Source organism: Astyanax mexicanus, chromosome 9, assembly GCF_023375975.1.
Source record: "Astyanax mexicanus isolate ESR-SI-001 chromosome 9, AstMex3_surface, whole genome shotgun sequence".
Lineage (NCBI taxonomy): Eukaryota > Metazoa > Chordata > Actinopteri > Characiformes > Acestrorhamphidae > Astyanax > Astyanax mexicanus.
The window spans coordinates 44,426,261-44,443,707 of record NC_064416.1 but is presented as its reverse complement, the minus strand read 5'-3'; the positions used below and the strand labels follow the sequence as shown (position 1 = coordinate 44,443,707).

The 17,447-nt window shown below is 36.2% G+C and overlaps 1 protein-coding gene across 1 annotated transcript; it reads right to left on the bottom strand.

Annotated features, from left to right (window-relative positions):
* Nucleotides 1–231: 231 nt before the first annotated feature.
* bloc1s6 (biogenesis of lysosomal organelles complex-1, subunit 6, pallidin) lies at nucleotides 232–16,841 on the bottom strand. The gene is made up of 6 exons (XM_022687014.2): nucleotides 16,729–16,841; nucleotides 14,217–14,312; nucleotides 13,499–13,694; nucleotides 5,193–5,280; nucleotides 4,636–4,722; nucleotides 232–989 (listed from the first exon to the last, which is right to left on the bottom strand). The coding sequence occupies exons 2-6, from the start codon at nucleotides 14,281–14,283 to the stop codon at nucleotides 870–872; spliced, it is 558 nt and encodes a 185-aa protein (XP_022542735.2). The 5' UTR covers nucleotides 14,284–14,312; nucleotides 16,729–16,841; the 3' UTR covers nucleotides 232–869.
* Between the last annotated feature and the right edge of the window lie 606 nt (nucleotides 16,842–17,447).

Sequence of the window (17,447 nt, the reverse complement as noted above, 5' to 3'; positions counted from 1 at the left end):
TAGGGCTAAACAGAAACACCTGAGCACTCTTTAACAAAAAAAAAAGGCTCAGAGAGTATTCATTCATAGTAGAGATGCAACTAGACATTTTAAAATAAATGAAAAAAATAAATAAATAAATAAATAAAAACGATGGAATGAGACCTCTAAAAAAATATGAATAATTTTTTATTTCATATGAGAACTCCTCTCTCTCTGAAACCCACAAAAATGACTCTTTTTACATTGTGGTTATGAATTCTTTGTGCTTTAATAACATTCATAATTATACAGATATCAAATTAGGAACCGTCCAGACCAAGCTCAGGCTTTAGGGAAAATTTAGGCCAAAAAAAAAAATCCATTCTTCAATATCTAGTGTTGCTTTATTGGACAAGCGTTAGAGAACTCTGGTAAAAATCCCATTCAATCCTAATGAGAGACTGTAGCTCCGCCTCAGTTTATATCACAATACCTACATTTAGGTATAGTAGGTACAGTACGTTAATAATATAGAGGTCAGGTGTGATATACAGTCTATTTTTAGGGTTAAGGGGGATTTTTATTACCAGGCTATTAACCTTGTCAAGCAGTTAACAGAATCTATGGAAACACACAGAGCCTAGAGAGTGGAGTTGAACTGAAAACAGAAAAGTTCAGATGATTATAAAAATATATATGCTCACGTTTAGCATACAGTTGATTAACATGAACCATAACTTTAACTTAGAAAAAAAACTAAACCTAAATAAAAGGGAATGCTCTGTGGATGATCTGTGGATTGAAAGACATCATTGCTGCTCCTGGACGTGCTGTGCCTTGCTGAACTTTGGCAGCTGTGTGTGTGTGTGTGTGTGTGTGTGTTTGTGTGTGTGTGTGTGTGTGTTTTATTAAGTCCGTTTGGCTGGTTTGGCAATGAGTTGTCTTTCTCTTTCCATCTCTCTCTCTTTCTGCTGCTCTCTCTCCAGCGCCTCCCTCTGCCTCTGCTGCTGCAGCTTCAGTGCTCGCTTCTGTACACACACACACACACATATTATTACATATTACATCACATTACATTACATTTGGCAGATGCTTTTGTCCAAAGCAACTTACAATAGTCAAGTACAAAAGTAATAAAAGTTAAAGGTAAAACATTTTTTCGATAGGGCCTAAAGGAGGTCAAAGGGAAATAATGGGATAGAGGAGTGAAGGAGGGGAAGAAGGAAATGAGGTTAGAAGTAGTTAGTGTGTTAGAGGTGTTAGGAGAGTAAGTGCTCTTTGAAGAGCTCTGTCTTCAGTAGTTTATTAAAGATAGTGAGAGATTCTCCTGATCTGGTAGTAGAAGGTAGTTAGTTAGAGGTGTTAGGAGAGTAAGTGCTCTTTGAAGAGCTCTGTCTTCAGGAGTTTATTAAAGATAGTGAGAGATTCTCCTGATCTGGTAGTAGAAGGTAGTTAGTTAGAGGTGTTAGGAGAGTAAGTGCTTTTTGAAGAGCTCTGTCTTCAGGAGTTTATTATTAAAGATAGTGAGAGATTCTCCTGATCTGGTAGTAGAAGGTAGCTAGTTAGAGGTGTTTGGAGAGTAAGTGCTCTTTGAAGAGCTCAGTCTTCAGGAGTTTATTAAAGATAGCGAGAGATTCTCCTGATCTGGTAGTAGAAGGTAGTTAGTTCCACCATTGGGGAACTCTGTATGAGAACAGTCTGGATTGCTTTGTGTGAATGTTTGGCAAAGCGAGGCAACGTTCATTTACAATATCATGAACAATAAGGAAACAAAACATTTCAGAAAAATTGTCCAAATGTAGTCACATACAGTTCATACAAGGTATTACAACATTTCATGTATTCTCTACTTATGGATAAAGAAAACAGCAGCTTTTCAAATATGCATACTCCCAGTGATCGCTGAAATAGAGCAGAACTTTACTAGTTGTTTAGCTTTTACTTTACTTGATCCCCCAACACCAAGACCACACACTGCCAATCTATGCACGTGACCAAGACTCCCAAACACCAGGACTATCAGTTGGCATTTAAATCCTAAATTTTCAATAACACTAACCAGAGGTCGGTACTTTTGGTCATTTTTGAGATATACGACTCTTCCAAATACAGATCAAATGGAAATGATATTCCATACAGCACAGCCTTCCTTTGACTCTGGGACACACAAACAATATCTGGCGAGTTGGCAATTCCTTAAAAAACTTCAAACAGTACATCAAACCACTCAGATTTAACTGTGGACTGTTTAAAAACCAGTTCATTTCCTAAATGTGGAAGCTGAGTAGCTATCAGGTCCACAAGTCTGTCATGTCGGGCAACATACAAGCCTTTAAGAGAACTACAGCCATTCAGTATATGTGCCACAGACTCTAGCTGCTGCACGTGAACTGTTCAGTGTCTAGATGGATACCAAAGTGAAAGGTTATATTTAGTTGGGAGAATCTTTAAACTTGCTTTCACGCAGAATATAAGAATTTCCTCACAAATTACTGGGGCTAATCAATGGTAGGCCGATTATGTGGACATATACAGCTCTGGAAAAAATTAAGAGACCACTGCAAAAATATTTGTTTCTCTGACTTTACGCTTTATAGATGTATGTTTATATTGTTTTAACTACAGACAACATCTCGCAAATTTCAAACTAAAATTTTGCGTTTGTTTGCAGTAAATGAAAATTGGCCAAATTAACAAAAAAGATGCAGTGCTTTCAGACCTCAATAATGCCAAGAAATGATGCTAATGTTTTAACTCAGGAAGAGTTCAGAAATCAATATTTGGTAGAATAAAAGATTTTTAATCACAGCTTTCATGTGTTTCTTTGCGTTTTCTCCACATGTCTTACACACTGCTTTTGGGTGACCTCATGCCACTCCTGATGCAATAATTCAAGCAGGCTTTAAACTATCCATCTTTCTTTTGAGTACATTCCAGAGGTTTTCAATGGGGTTCAGGTCTGGAGATTGGGCTGACCATGACACTGTCTTGATCTGGTGGTCCTTCATCCACACCTTATTTGATCTAGCTGTGTAAAATTGAGCATCGTCCTGCTGGAAAAAAAACAGTCCTCAGAGTTGGGTTTTTTTTTTCCAGGATAACCTTGTATATGGCTTGATTTATACATTCTTCGCAAAGATGAAACTGCCCAATTTCAGCCTTGCTGAAGCTTCCCCAGATCATCATCCATCCTTTACCAAATTTCACAAGAGAAAAACCAGTAGGCTTGTACTCCTCTCCAGGTCTCCGTTTTACCATTAGAATACCTGGTGTTGGGCAAAGCTGGAAAGAGGTCTCTTTAAAGAAAAGGACCTTATTCCAGTTCGCTATGGTCCAACCCCTATGGTATTTTGCAAACTTCAGCCTGGGTCTCCTTTGTTTCTTATTGATAAAAGGCTTTTTTTCTAGGTTTACATGACTTGAGCCCTGCCTCTAGGAGCCTGTTATAAACTGTTCTCTCCATGCACTTCACCCCAGCTGCCTTTTGCCATTCCTTTTGTAGGTCACTTGATGTCATCCTACGGTTGCTGATTGACATTCAAATAAGATAATGCTCATCCCAGTCAGAGGAGAGTCGATTTCGACACTCTGTCGGTCTGTAGCTTTGTTGTCCCCAATGTCTGCTGCTTGACCTTTTTGTAATGAACTGCTGTCTTAGAAATTTTAAGGATGGCGCTCACTGTATCCCTCTGGCAGTAAAGCCAGAAATAAGCTCCTCTTTTTCTCAGTCAAGACTTTTCTTTTCAACTCCTATTAACTGGTATAGTTAATATTTTTTTTTTCGTCCTATTACTTTTAAGCTATTCTGAGCACTTGTTTTGTCATGCAGCTTATCCTATTGCAAGAGGATTGTAATGACCACAGTAGGGCTGCACAATATTGGAAAAATTTTACATTGTAAAAATGTCTCGCGTCAGGACCATTCAAGAGCTGAGTTAGTGCTGAACACTCAAAACCTGAGGATAACAGTAGTTGGCACTTTAATTAGGCATATAAATGTTTTTTTTTTTTAAGTTTTTTTTTTTCTGGTATTGAATGCGTGAATTCAGCTGTAACTGGAAATATCTGCACTGCAAAACAGTGATGGACTGAGGTGCACAGCTTTCGACATGTGCTCACGTTTACAAGCACGTGGCCAACCATGTGGATGGAGGCCATGCGGTTTTGCACCTTGTTTTTACTCCTGCCCCTCCACCAGAAATGCTTCTCAGGCAGCAGCAGCCTGTCACTCACACAGACACAGAGACAGCGCTGTGTAACTACCTCTTGTGTCAAGAATCAAAACATTTCAACATGCCGTGTTTGATTTAATTGCCTTAAGTGACATCGCATGTCTTGCGATGTGATTATTGAGCATAAACACAACGCAATGACGAAGCTTAAATGATATATCGTGCAGCCCCAGACCGAAGCAGAGGTTTTTTTTTCACTTTTCCTCGTTAAATAAGATTTAGTTTAGGTGATCTAATACCTAATCAGAAGCACATTAAATAGAATGAGGTGCACTTGGGTTGGAATTCAACTGACACTGGAATGATATGTCTGTCATACATGTAAAGATGCTGATTTTTGAAAACCTTGCAGTGGTCTCTTATTTTTTCCAGAGCTGTATATAAAAAAGAAAGACAGAAATACAGAAAGACAGACAGACGGAGAGACAGATTAATAGCTCACCTTTAGTTTGGAGGTTTTGTCGTGTAGAGTTATCATTTCCTTCCGGATGTTCACCAGTTTATTGTGATACAGTTTAGCTTCTGTGAACTACAAACAACCCAACACCATTACAGCAAGTACACACAGACACACACACACACACACACACACACACACACACTTATAGAGCTTGTGACAAATCAGACACACAAAAAGTCTGGACAAAATTAAAAATAACAAACCCATATTCTACAAAAGTGATACCTATATCACTCTAAAAAATGGTAGAAAAAATATTGGTGTGTTATGGGGTCTTGTAAATCGACAGTGTACTAATCTGGTATTGAAAGTGTGAATTCAGCTGTAACTGGAAATATCTGTGCTGGAATGAGGTGCACAGCTTTCAACACGTGCTCACGTCTACAAGCACGTGCCCAACCATGTGGATGGAGGCCATGCAGTTACCTCGTTTTTACTCCTGCCCCTCCACCAGAAATGCTTCTCAGGCAGCAGCAGCCTGTCATTCACACAGTGTAAAAAAAAAAACTAATAAAAAACACTAACAAAAAATAACTCACCAAAGAATTAAGATCAACCATGGAGTTACACTCCCGAAACTTTGTTATCTCCTGCTCGAAAGTTTCCAGTAATATCACTTGATTTTGCCTGAAAAGAAAAACACAGGGAGACTGTTATCACTAACATGAAATAACATGAAAAGAGAGTTCACCATCTGTAATTAACTGCAATAATGTAAAACCAGCACTTAATCATAATTTATTATACTTCATCTGCACTTGCAGGGCACGTACACTGTGTATTTCGTAAAGTGACAAATGTTACAAAAGCTGTGTTCTGAAACATTGCAGTAAAATTTGGACCAGACATTTTTACAGTCAGTCAGTTATCTTGACTAAAATATATTGTTTGGTTATTAAGGTTCTAAAGATTCTCTGTGTTATGAAAGTGGAAACAAAACTTGCCAATTTTCTTTTTTAAATATTTACTTAAAGTAATGGGAAGAAACATTTGGGAGGAACATTGTTTATTGTGCTGTTATTACATATTTAACTTATTGAAAAAAATAATTATACCCCCTGAGAGCAGTAGAGCAACTGACAGGGTCCGCTTAGCTGTTAAATAGCATTCGCAGCCTCAGCTTTTTTACAATTATAATGTGTTTTCTGCTAATGCTCCTTTATACTGCCTGCAATGGATACAAAATAAGTAATTTATATACAGTTCATACACTTTTTAACCAATACATTTCTATTACTTTTTCATGATATTTCATGTTCTCAAGGCAAATTTTCATGACCATACGATCTTTTATAAAACAACAATGGCCGACGAGTGGTCTAAAGTCTAAAGTGCTGCCACTATGAGCGGGAGGTTGCAGGTTCGCACAAGCTTTCCATCAAGCTGCCGGCGCTCAAGGGGAGCACAATTGGCCCTGCTCCCTCCGGGTGGGTAGATGGCGCTCTCTCCCCACATCACTCCTATGGTGATGTCCACAGCACAGGGCGTCTGTAAGCTGATGTATCAGAACCGAGTCGCTGCGCTTTCCTCCGAGTACGCTGTGATGCTGCTCGGCAATGCTACATCAGCAGCAGCTCGAAAAGAAGCGGTGTCTGACTTCACATGTATCGTAGGAAGCATGTGTTAGTCTTCACCCTCCTGGTGTGTTGGGGCATCACTAGTGATAGGGGGAGTTCTAATGAGTGGGTTGGGTAATTGGCCGTGTAAATTGGGGAGAAAATGGGAAAAATTTAAAATAAAATTGAAAAAGAAAAACAAAATTAATGCAGACATGGACAGTAAAACCAAAAATTAACTATAACTATAATTGTAAAAAAAAAAAATCTTCACAATCTTCAATAATAATAATAAAATGTGTGTCAGATCCTGAGTGCACTATTGTGTAGGGCCATATTAGTGAACTAACTGAGCTGATGCATTTATTAGCTCAAAATAGCTTTTCTCATTCGATTAATGGAAACACACATTTGTGAACTGCAAATTTCCATGAATTTACCAAAACTTTCTGGGTATTTCTATTTTTCAAAAACTTATCCAGGCCTGGAAATTGTTATTCTTAAATTTTATGATTTTTCCAGGGTTTTCTTGACCGTACGAACTCTGTATACAACCCCTGGCAAAAAGTATGGAATCACCAGTCTTGGATGAGCACTCCTTCAGACATTTCATTCTGTAAAACAAACTCTGATCAAAAACATGATACAATAATAAGGTCATTCCAAAGTGCAACTTGTTGGCTTTCAGGAACACTCAAAGAAATGAAGAAAAAACATTGTGGAAGTCAGTGAATGTTACTTTTATTGACCAACCACAGGGAAAAAAATATGGAATCACTCAATTCTGAGGAAAAAAGTATGGAATCACTCAAATTGAATGTAGAAAATAAGGACACACCCAGTCAATTTCCTTTCCCTAAATGGACACCTGCCTCAGATTAGATCTGCTCGTTAGTCTGCAGTTAAAAACACCTGCAGTCATGACACCTTGGAAGGCTGCTGGACGAATTAGAGTGGCAAGAACCATGGCTCCAACAAGAGAAATGTCTCTTGAAACAAAAGAGAGGATTGTGAAACTTCTAGAAGAAGGTAACTCTTCACGCATGGTTGCTAAAGATGTGGGCTGTTCACAGTCAGCTGTATCCAAGATATGGACCAAATACAAACAGCATGGAATGGTTGTTAAAGCCAAGCGTACTGGTAGACCGAGAAAGACATCAAAGCGTCAAGACAAGCAACTTAAGGACATTTGTCTTGAAAACCGAAAAAGTACAACTAAACAGATGAAGCATAAATGGGAAGAAGCTGGAGCCAATGTATGTGACCGAAACGTAAGAAATCGCCTAAAGGAAATGGGATTTCAATACAGGAAAGCTAAAAGAAAACCATCATTGACACCTAAACATAAAAGAACAAGACTGCAGTGGGCTAAGGAGAGGCAATCATGGACTGTGGATGACTGGATGAAAGTTATCTTCAGTGATGAGTCAAGAATCTGCATTGGACAAGGTGATGATGCTGGAACTTTTGTTTGGTGCCGTTCCAGTGAGATTTATGAAGAGGCCTGCCTGAAGAAAACAACCAAATTTCCACAGTCCTTGATGATATGGGGCTGCATGTCAGGCAAAGGCACTGGGGAAATGACTGTGGTTAATTCTTCTATCAATGCACAAGTTTACATTGACATTTTGGACAGTTTTCTCATCCCTTCAATTGAACAGATGTTTGGAGATAATGAAATAATTTTCCAAGATGACAATGCATCGTGCCATAGGGCAAAACAGTGAAGGCATTCCTTGGAGAAAGACACATTCAGTCGATGTCATGGCCTGCAAATAGTCCAGATCTCAACCCAATTGAAAACCTGTGGTGGAATGGAAAAAAATGGTCCACAAGAAGGCTCCGACCTGCAAAGCTGATCTGGCAACTGCTATCAAAGAGAGTTGGCACCAAATTGATGCAGAATACTGTTTGTCACTCATCAAGTCCATGCCTCAGAGACTGAAAGCCGTTATAAAAGCCAAAGGTGGTGCAACTAAATACTAGTGATGTATTTTGAATCATCTTTTGTTTATCTGTTTTTCATGATTCCATACTTTTTTCCTCAGAATTGAGTGATTCCATATTTTTTTCCCTGTGGTTGGTCAATAAAAGTAACATTCACTGACTTCCACAATGTTTTTTCTTCATTTCTTTGAGTGTTCCTGAAAGCCAACAAGTTGCACTTTGGAATGACCTTATTATTGTATCATGTTTTTGATCAGAGTTTGTTTTACTGAATGAAATGTCTGAAGGAGTGCTCGTCCAAGACTGGTGATTCCATACTTTTTGCCAGGGGTTGTATAAAGACAAAGGCTCCAGTGTCAATCAATATGAACTTCCTGCCCCTTCTTTCTTTTTATATATTTACGCATAAGATCAGCACTTAGTGCTAATACTAGGTTCTCCCCTATGTGATTCATGTTCTCTAGAAGAATTAGCATTATTTCTGGTTCTGTCCAACACTTTCTGTGTTCTTGAGAAAGCCTTTTTTCTGATATATTAACACTGATAGATAGAAGAACACCCCTTCATATCTCAAGATCCTCAAGCCATCATCATGTCAAAGGAATCTTTTATTGTCTGCTTTTACAGCTGGATCCTAACTTTACACTGAACTATCAATAGCTTGCATACAGTAAGAGTCTAATGCTTGAATCCAACTCTAAATTCTAATGCTTAAATTCAGACTTTACATCCATCAAACTATGAACAAAAAAATATGGTTAATTAATATTTATTTATAAATCTGGATTTCAGGCTTTCAGTTAACAGCTGTGCTGAACTCATCAAGAGTTAATTACTTGAATTTCTTGTCTCTTAATAAAGTGTTTGAGAGCATCAGTTAAAGTAAAGTAGTGAAGAGGTAGAGTTACAGGTATACAGTGAATGGTGAATATTTGAGTAATGTTCTAATCCAGATTAAGGCAAGAAAGTGAAAGAAGTAGATTAAAGTACATTAAGCATTATGATGCTATAGTGCACTAAAGTGTTCTTGTAGCCACATTATTATTAATCAGTATATTTAAAGAGTGCTAAAACTTTTTTGTGGAACTATTGTAAATATACTTAAATAACATATAAATATATAACTTCATGTATGTAACCCCATATTTTAAATATGCTTACAGTAAAATTATAATATATTTAGTGAGTATTACAACTGTATCACTATTATACCACCAGGTATATAAGAAATGTACTAAGAATTTATGTTAAATATATGTGATCTATTTACATTAGAAATATGCTTTATGTTCCTGTCTTTTGTAAGTAGCACACTTCTGGTATACTTTGTTGGGGATAAAAATATATTTTAATATACTGTACTACAATTCTAGCTTGTTTCAAATTCACTTTACAATTTTTTAAATTAGTAGTAGCAATTTAATTTACTTTCTAAAAAGTTACAGGATACATTGTACTAAAGTATACTTGAAAATAAGTATTTTAGAAGTATATTGAATTACATTAAACTAAAGGTGTACTTCATATTAACAATTGATGAAAGCATAATCTTAATGTATTTTTAATATATTTTAATTAAGTACAAAATCTGTTTTATTTACAGCATACTTAGACACTTTTCAATATGTTTAAAGTACAATTAAGTCTTTTTTCACCAGGGTAAGTAAAAAAAAAATACTTTAAGAAATCAAGGTCAGTCAATTCGAAACATTTCAAGAACTTTTTTGAAAGTACAGTCCCTGAAAAGTATTATATATTATGATGAAACTGGCACTCATCAGGACCGCCTCAGGAAAGGAAGAGCAAGAGTTTCCTCTGTTGTACAGGACAAGTTCATCAGCCTCAGAAACTACTAAACGTTAACAGCTCTCCAGATTAGAGCACCTAAAAGCTTCTTTACAGAGTATTTTGGATTGTTTAACACTTTTAAGTTACTACATGATTCCTTATGTATTCCTTCATAGTCTGGATCACTTCAGTATTCATTTACAATGTAGGAAATAAAAAAAAACATTAAAGAGTTTCAAGTTTTACATTTCTCCTTTCATATGTGTGAAGTGTCTTGGCCATTACGTCCATCAGCTGGAATTTCCTTTTTAAAGTGATTTTTTTGTTTCTTTACTTTGTAGAACTTTGTAAAAGGGGGTGGGCTCTGTTGGTGCTGATGTAATATTTGATATAGATTTTTAAATATAATATATTTTTAAATATAAATGTTTATGTAAACTATGAATAAAAAAAGGAGTATGATGAAATTAGGGCTGGCCCGAATAGCGTTTTTTGAGCTCCGGATATTCGGCACTGATTCGAAGCGAATATTCGAATATTCGTTTTTAAAAAAAAGAGGTTAAAAAAAAAAAAAAAAAAGCAAATCACGGCCCCTTTAATCCACTGAAAAATGTTCGATTTGCTCTGACCTACGAGACATATTCACCCCGGAGTTTTTGGTGTTTTTATCCCGGATTTTTGTGTTTTCACCCCATATTTTTTCTGTGTTTTTAGCCCAGATTTCTTTGTGTTTTCATCCCGGAATTTCTGCTGCCCCACACGCAGCTTATCCGCTGCGTAAGCAGGCTAGGAGGCTGGTGCACAGTTTCTCCGCTGCGCAAGCCAGCCCAGTAAATTGCTGTTTGTGTTTTCACACTTAGGCTATTTGCTTAAAAAAACAAACAAAAAAAAACGTTTGTTCAGGAAGTATTTTATATTCTTAAACATTGTTAATTATATTAGAGGACAGTCATTGTAAACTGTACTTGGTCTATTTCGGTTAAAGGATTGTGCACAAGGGCGTAGGAGCGGGCTTGATATTGGGGGGGGGACACATTTGCCAATATGAACCCAAGCCCACCCAATAGTTTCCTAGAACAACATTTGTGGAAATTACTTTTAATTAAAAGTAAATTATTATTATAAGGTGATTTTACAACCTAAACATGTTACTCCACATTACAGCTACTGTTGTTAGAAAAATTATGCAAGCAATGTCTGAATTATGTACATATGACAAAAATTTTCAGTTATCAACTAATATTTAAAATAATATAACAGATTATTATTATTGTTATTATTATTGTTATTATTATTATTATTATTATTATTATTATTATTATTATTATTATTATTATTATTATGTATTGGCATGTCAATTCTGTTGTATATTTACATTTTCTCCTGCACTTTTATTTTTTTCTACTGAGAGCTCTTCTTAAGATGGTGTCCTTTTATGTAAAAGAATGTAACTTTACGTTTCATAGAGACTTTTATAAACGTCAGGATATGTGCTCTTACTGTGAAATACAAATGAACAGAAGTCACGTTACAGCAGTGTTTCTCAACCCAGTTCTTATATATTCTACTGCATATTAAAACTGTTCTGCATATTCTAGAGCTTCCTCTGGTGGATATACATGATTAATTTAGGCTCCATAGGGGGCTAAAGGATTTTAACAGGTAAACTCAGTAAATGACTGTTTATTAGCTGATCAGGTGGAAAACACTAGTTTAGGGCAGTGATCGGGGTTAAGTAACTGCTTTAAACTACCAACTTAAAGTACTGTACGAAATTCTGGCGATCATCTACATCCAGCTTCTAGATAACTAGTTAGTTAAATCAATTTTCGTTCATTATAGCTCACAGTAAGTCCTGTAATCCTAAATGAATAAACAGTTTGAAAATTAAAGTGATTGGCTGATCAGGTACAGGGAAACATTACATATATATTTTATTTTTTTCCTTTAACCCTGACTCCCAATCTAGCTAATTCCAAAGATAAGCTTACACACTAACACAGCTGGAGTTTATTAATCACAGTGGGTTTAAACTGTGTGCTGATTCAGAGACGTGTATTTTTAACCAGCTATCAGAAACATATCATCACAGTTGAAGTGGTTAGCCTATCGTTACCTTTCTTTTAGGAAAATCTCCGTATATCCAGATCTGTTTTAAAATCAGCTGAAGCTGCTGCGTCCCGATCCCGTGCTAAATCTCACAGCGAGGGGGCGGGGCTTCCCCAACAGCAAACTGCCTCTGCTCCGCGCGCCGCAAAACCAGCAAGCTGATTGGCTGTTTCTACTGAGAAGCGTGACTTAATACCTGAACCGGCTCCGTGATTGGTCCGGTCTGTCTCCTCATTAATAGTACAGCTGACCTGAGCGAACTGATATCATTTTTGGGGGGGACAAATCCACCTGTCCCCCCCGGTTCCTACGCCTATGATTGTGCAGGGCATATTACTGATTTTGTATTTTTGCACTTGGGCTATAAGCTCAATATTAAATATTTCGTTTGTTTAGAAATTATTTTATATTTTTAAACCATGTTAAATTATGTTAGAGTAGAGGAAAGTCATTGTTAATGACGTTATTGTACTTGGTCTATTTCGGTTTAAGGATTGTGCAGGGCATAGCCGTATTACTGATTTTGTATTTTTGCACTTGGGCTATAAGCTCAATATTAAATATTTCGTTTGCTTAGAAATTATTTTATATTTTTAAACCATTTTAAATTATATTAGATAAGAGGAAATTCGTTCAGACATCATTTTTGTAGGCCAGGCTTTTGTAACCGATTTAGCCCCTACTGTTGCCACATTACCCCTTACGTTTTATTATATAAATCAGTTTCGAAGAGCCTGCATTTTTTTTATCATGTATAATAGAGGTCTGCGCGAGACTGATTTTTAAACCCACTCTTCCACGCTCCGCGTTTCTGTCTCGTTACCGCTCCGCAAAAAAATAGCTTCTTTTAATCCCGCGCCCGCCCGCCACATACACATTTCTGCCGCTCCCGCCCCACGTTCCTAATATAAATTAAACAAACTACATTTAATGCTTCAAATTTACTTATATATTTATTAAAACAGCAGCGCCGTTCCTTACCCCAGTCCAAAGACCATCGGTGTGTGCGTGTGTGTGTCGGTCCATCCTGCGCGTTGAGAGTTTTCTTTAGGTTTTTTTTTTTTACAATTATTACAGTTTTCTTAACTATTTATTAATTTGCTCCCGCATCGTCTGGATTAAACTCCCGCTCCAGCCAATAACAGTTCAGTTCTGTACCGCGCGCAAGATATTCTGACGGGACCCGCGAAAACAGAAGTGGTTAGAGTGAGGTGGAACTCTGGAAAGGAGAAAAAAAACGAATATCCGAATACCAAAATTAAAAACCGAATACCTACTCAACGAACGAATATCCGAATACCCGAATATTCGGGTCCAGCCCTAGATGAAATGCTTTGTCTTTTTTAATTTTGACACTTTCTGAATCTGGCAGTTGTTCTTTACATTGTGTCAAAAAGAAATGTAATATATGTGTGTGTGTGTGTGTGTGTGTGTGTGCGCATTACGTTAGCTCCTGCAGGGCGTGTTTAGAGGTGTGTAGTTGGGGAAGGTAGTGGGAGATCAGCCCCTCGGTTAGTTTCTCCACAGACTCTTTATCTACGATCAGCAGGTCCTCCACAGGTCCAGCCTGAAGTTCAGACCCAGATCCAGCTTCAGCCTCCTCAGCCTCTGGCCCCGCCTCCGAGCCTGGCCCCGCCCTCTCTGCATAAACACCACATAGCAGAGCCCTCTCAAAACACTACACACTGGAGTTTAATTATTGTGAACCAGATTTTAACCTTAAAGTAAATACATGTGAATGTGTAAGGATGGAGCTGACTATATGAATATCGTTATTGTCCTGCATAGACCTTGTATCTCCATTTTTTTCATCATTTGATTGTTTATACTGTGAAAAACTGTCCTTATGAATGGACTAATATAAATGATTAAGATTTTTTTTTCTGATATTTTGTATATATGTATATATACATATACATATAAATATTCCTAAATTTACTAACATAATCTTAAGTGTAAACTCTCATAAGTAGCTCTGTGTCATGAATGTAAAAACACATGTAGTTGAAATTGAACATCTATTATATAGGTTAAACTGCTGTAAATTCAATTACTGATAAATTATAAAATTATTACATATGCTGTTATTATTATAATTACAAGTATTCATTAATCTGACTAGTTTATATATTAATACTCAGAATAAATCAGAGGTTGACTGACCTGTGTTAGTTGGAGGCTCCGCCCCTTGAGGGATGGGCCAGTCTGCATCTCCAGCTTTATGCTCCATTAGGACTAAAAGCTTTTATCGTAGCAACCCTAAAAGATAAAATAAAGGGTAATGTGCCATATTTCAAAAAACTATTAATCTACGGTAACTGGTTACTAACATAAAACACAGTTAAACAGTCCACACATGAGAAAAGTGTGTTTCTCATCTCTTTTTTTTTTTACTTTATATCTTTTCAATGGGGCAGCACGCTACGCAAACGGCGCAGCACACTTTAGCCGACTGTCAAAGAGCAGCCCTTTCTCCAGAGAATGTGGACATCCTCATCTTTTGAAAGAAAAACTTGAAAATATAAAAATATCTTTATTAAAGAAAAAAATGTTTTTTTCTGTTTAACTGTTATAGTAGGATAGCGTTCAGTTTGTTAAGGCTCTAATTGTTCTATTATTTTGTACATGACTGTTCCTGCATTATTTTATTATTTATTTTGTTATGTTGCACATTGCTGTAATAGTGCACACTGTTGATACCAAAAAAAGCCACTAGATGGCATTACATATATATCTTAATTAAATTATTTAAATTTGACCATTAGTGCCTAATGTGGTGTATTACAGATCACTTGTATCACTTTGCATCACTTATATCAAGCCCACCTTTTAAATTAAGATATTGTAAATTTGATGAATCAAACCAATGACTGACCATAGACTAATCTAAAACTGGCATAGGCCTCTCTGCTGTAAAAAAAAAAAAGGAAAAGAAAATCGAGAATCGAATCGAATCATGACCCTAAAATCGGAATTAAAATCGAATCGAGGATTTAGAGAATCGAGACACCCCTACTGAAAACTGACCTTTACTAAAGCAACTGTTTATCTATACGTTTTGCCTTAAAGTATATTATGTTATTCTCAATTTTTAATGAATTAATCAGTATTTTATCTTAATTAATATTTAGCACAATCAATATACTACCATCTCAAATATTTAGAATATCATTAAAATGTTTCTTTATTTCAGTAATTCAGTTCAAAATGTGAAACTCATATATTATATAGATGTACACACAGAGTAACACAAAGCACTTCATAATTTCCTCTGCTGACAACTTTTATGGAGATTCGGATTTCATTTTCCAGCAGGATTTGGCACACTGCCCACACTGCCAAACGTACCAATTGGTCTTATATAATATTGAATTTTTCTTATACACAGATTTATGGGTTTTTATTGGCTGTAAGCCATAATTACAGCCCAAACTATTTACTGAGAGTTCTGTACTGTACTGGAATCTCCTCCACAGTCTCCAGATCTCAGTCCAGTAGAGCAGCTTTGGGATGTGGTGGAACGGGAGATTCTCATCATGGATGTGCAGCTGATAAATCTGCAGTAACTGTGTGATGCTCTCATGTTAATATGGAGCAGAATCTCTAAGGAATGTTTCCAGTAGCTTGTTGGGCCCAACCTGGTACTAGCAGGGTGTACCTAATAAAGTGGCTGTTGAGTGTATGTACCACTATAAAAAACTGCCTTTACTCTAACAAATTCAGATTATTAAGGGAAGCAACTGAAACCTTTTGAAACAAATGTAACCTTTATATACATTAAAATTTAGCGCCCAATTAGTTGTATACAAAAAATAAAATCAAAGTTTTCTCCTGAGAAATGTATATTTCATTTATTAAGCTAACTGGAGCTTACATAGACTGCTCACAGCTTTAAATCCTTTTTTAAAACTCTCTTTTTAAATTACTGGGATAAATAAAAGCAATAGATATATTAAAAGAAATAAAAATTATAAATTAATTTTAACATAGCACAGCCAGTGTTGGACAAGTGTAGTAGGGTGAACAGCATCAATTAGTTATATATACATCAGCAAGTATTAGTTTGAAACTTTGACCGAACCTTAGCAATTATCTTTTGATACTGATATAATTCCGATATCACCATGCATAACTACCAGGAATACCCACCTCTAAAAATAACACTGGACCTTTAAAGGGGTACTAAACGCCCTGATTTTAGCTGGCACCACCCTCAGCTCAAATTTGAAAAAGTCTTAATAATGGGAGAGGTAGTTTAAGAGGGGGCACTGGGTGATGTATGGGTTTAGAGGCAGGACAGGAGGGAGTGCTGATTGGCTGAGCTGCAAATTTTAAGTAGGACATGTATGTCTTATTACTTCAAAGGAACACATTTCAGCTATTAATGGAAAAAATATGATTTAGAGTTTAGTGCCTCTTTAAAAAACCGGCTGCTATCTGTAACACCACGTGTTCTATTTTACACAGGTCAGGTCACGTGTACCCAAAGAAATCTATCAGTATATAATAGATGACAGTGTCCTGTTTAACTAATCTAATCTAATCTGATCTCATCATGATCAGAGTCTATCCTATTAAACCCGCACTTTAAACCCAACCGCATGTCTAAACCTCTAAACCTCGCCTGTGCATCAGCCTGCTGTTAATCCCGGGTATATAAAAGCTTTATATTTACCTTTAATCATTTCTGAGACTTAAAACCCCAGATATTTCTTCCTGAACTGATCAGACCTTCAAAACATCATGTGACATCTTACTGAGACCAGCAACAGCAGCGACAGCAGCGCGCCTGCGCCAAATCACAGCCTGTCAAAATAAAAGTCTCCTTTTATTTAATGAAAACTGTATTAATTACATTTATTCATTCTGTGTGTTTTCTTAATTTTTTACAGTTTAAATCTAATATTAAATACTGTATTAAAGCTTTACAGGAACACATGCCAAATTATTCTGTAAAGAAAAAATATTAAACAAACCAGCATACGTTTTATACTGTAGTTTCTTCTAAGAATCACATTTATATTTAAGGACAGATCTGCACACTCTCGATATTTTAATAAAAGGAAATTCACCTGGAATAGTTTCCTCAGCGTCTTAAAAGGAGTTCCTGGAGGTGCTGAACAATAGTTGCTGCTTTTCCTTCGCGCTGTGAAGCTCCAGCTCATCCTAGATCTCAGATTGTGGAGGACTACATTTTTTTTCTGTTTACTACGTAATTCCATATATGTCCCTTATTTTTCAGCATATATATATATATATATATATATATATATATATATATATATATATATATATATATATATATATATATACACTCATATGTGTTTTTATTATATTATTAAAATAAAATAAAATAAAATAAAATAAAATAATAATAATAATACATCATTATTT

What these genes read in the sequence shown, in the direction of transcription:
- bloc1s6 (XM_022687014.2), bottom strand. Translation starts at nt 14,283, where the DNA reads ATGGAGCATAAAGCTGGAGATGCAGACTGGCCCATCCCTCAAGGGGCG. An exon ending in GGAGCCTCCAACTAACACAG is followed by an intron (nt 13,695 to 14,216) that starts GTCAGTCAACCT and finishes GTGTTTATGCAG; the next exon opens with AGAGGGCGGGGCCAGGCTCG. An exon ending in ACAAAACCTCCAAACTAAAG is followed by an intron (nt 990 to 4,635) that starts GTGAGCTATTAA and finishes GTGTGTGTACAG; the next exon opens with AAGCGAGCACTGAAGCTGCA.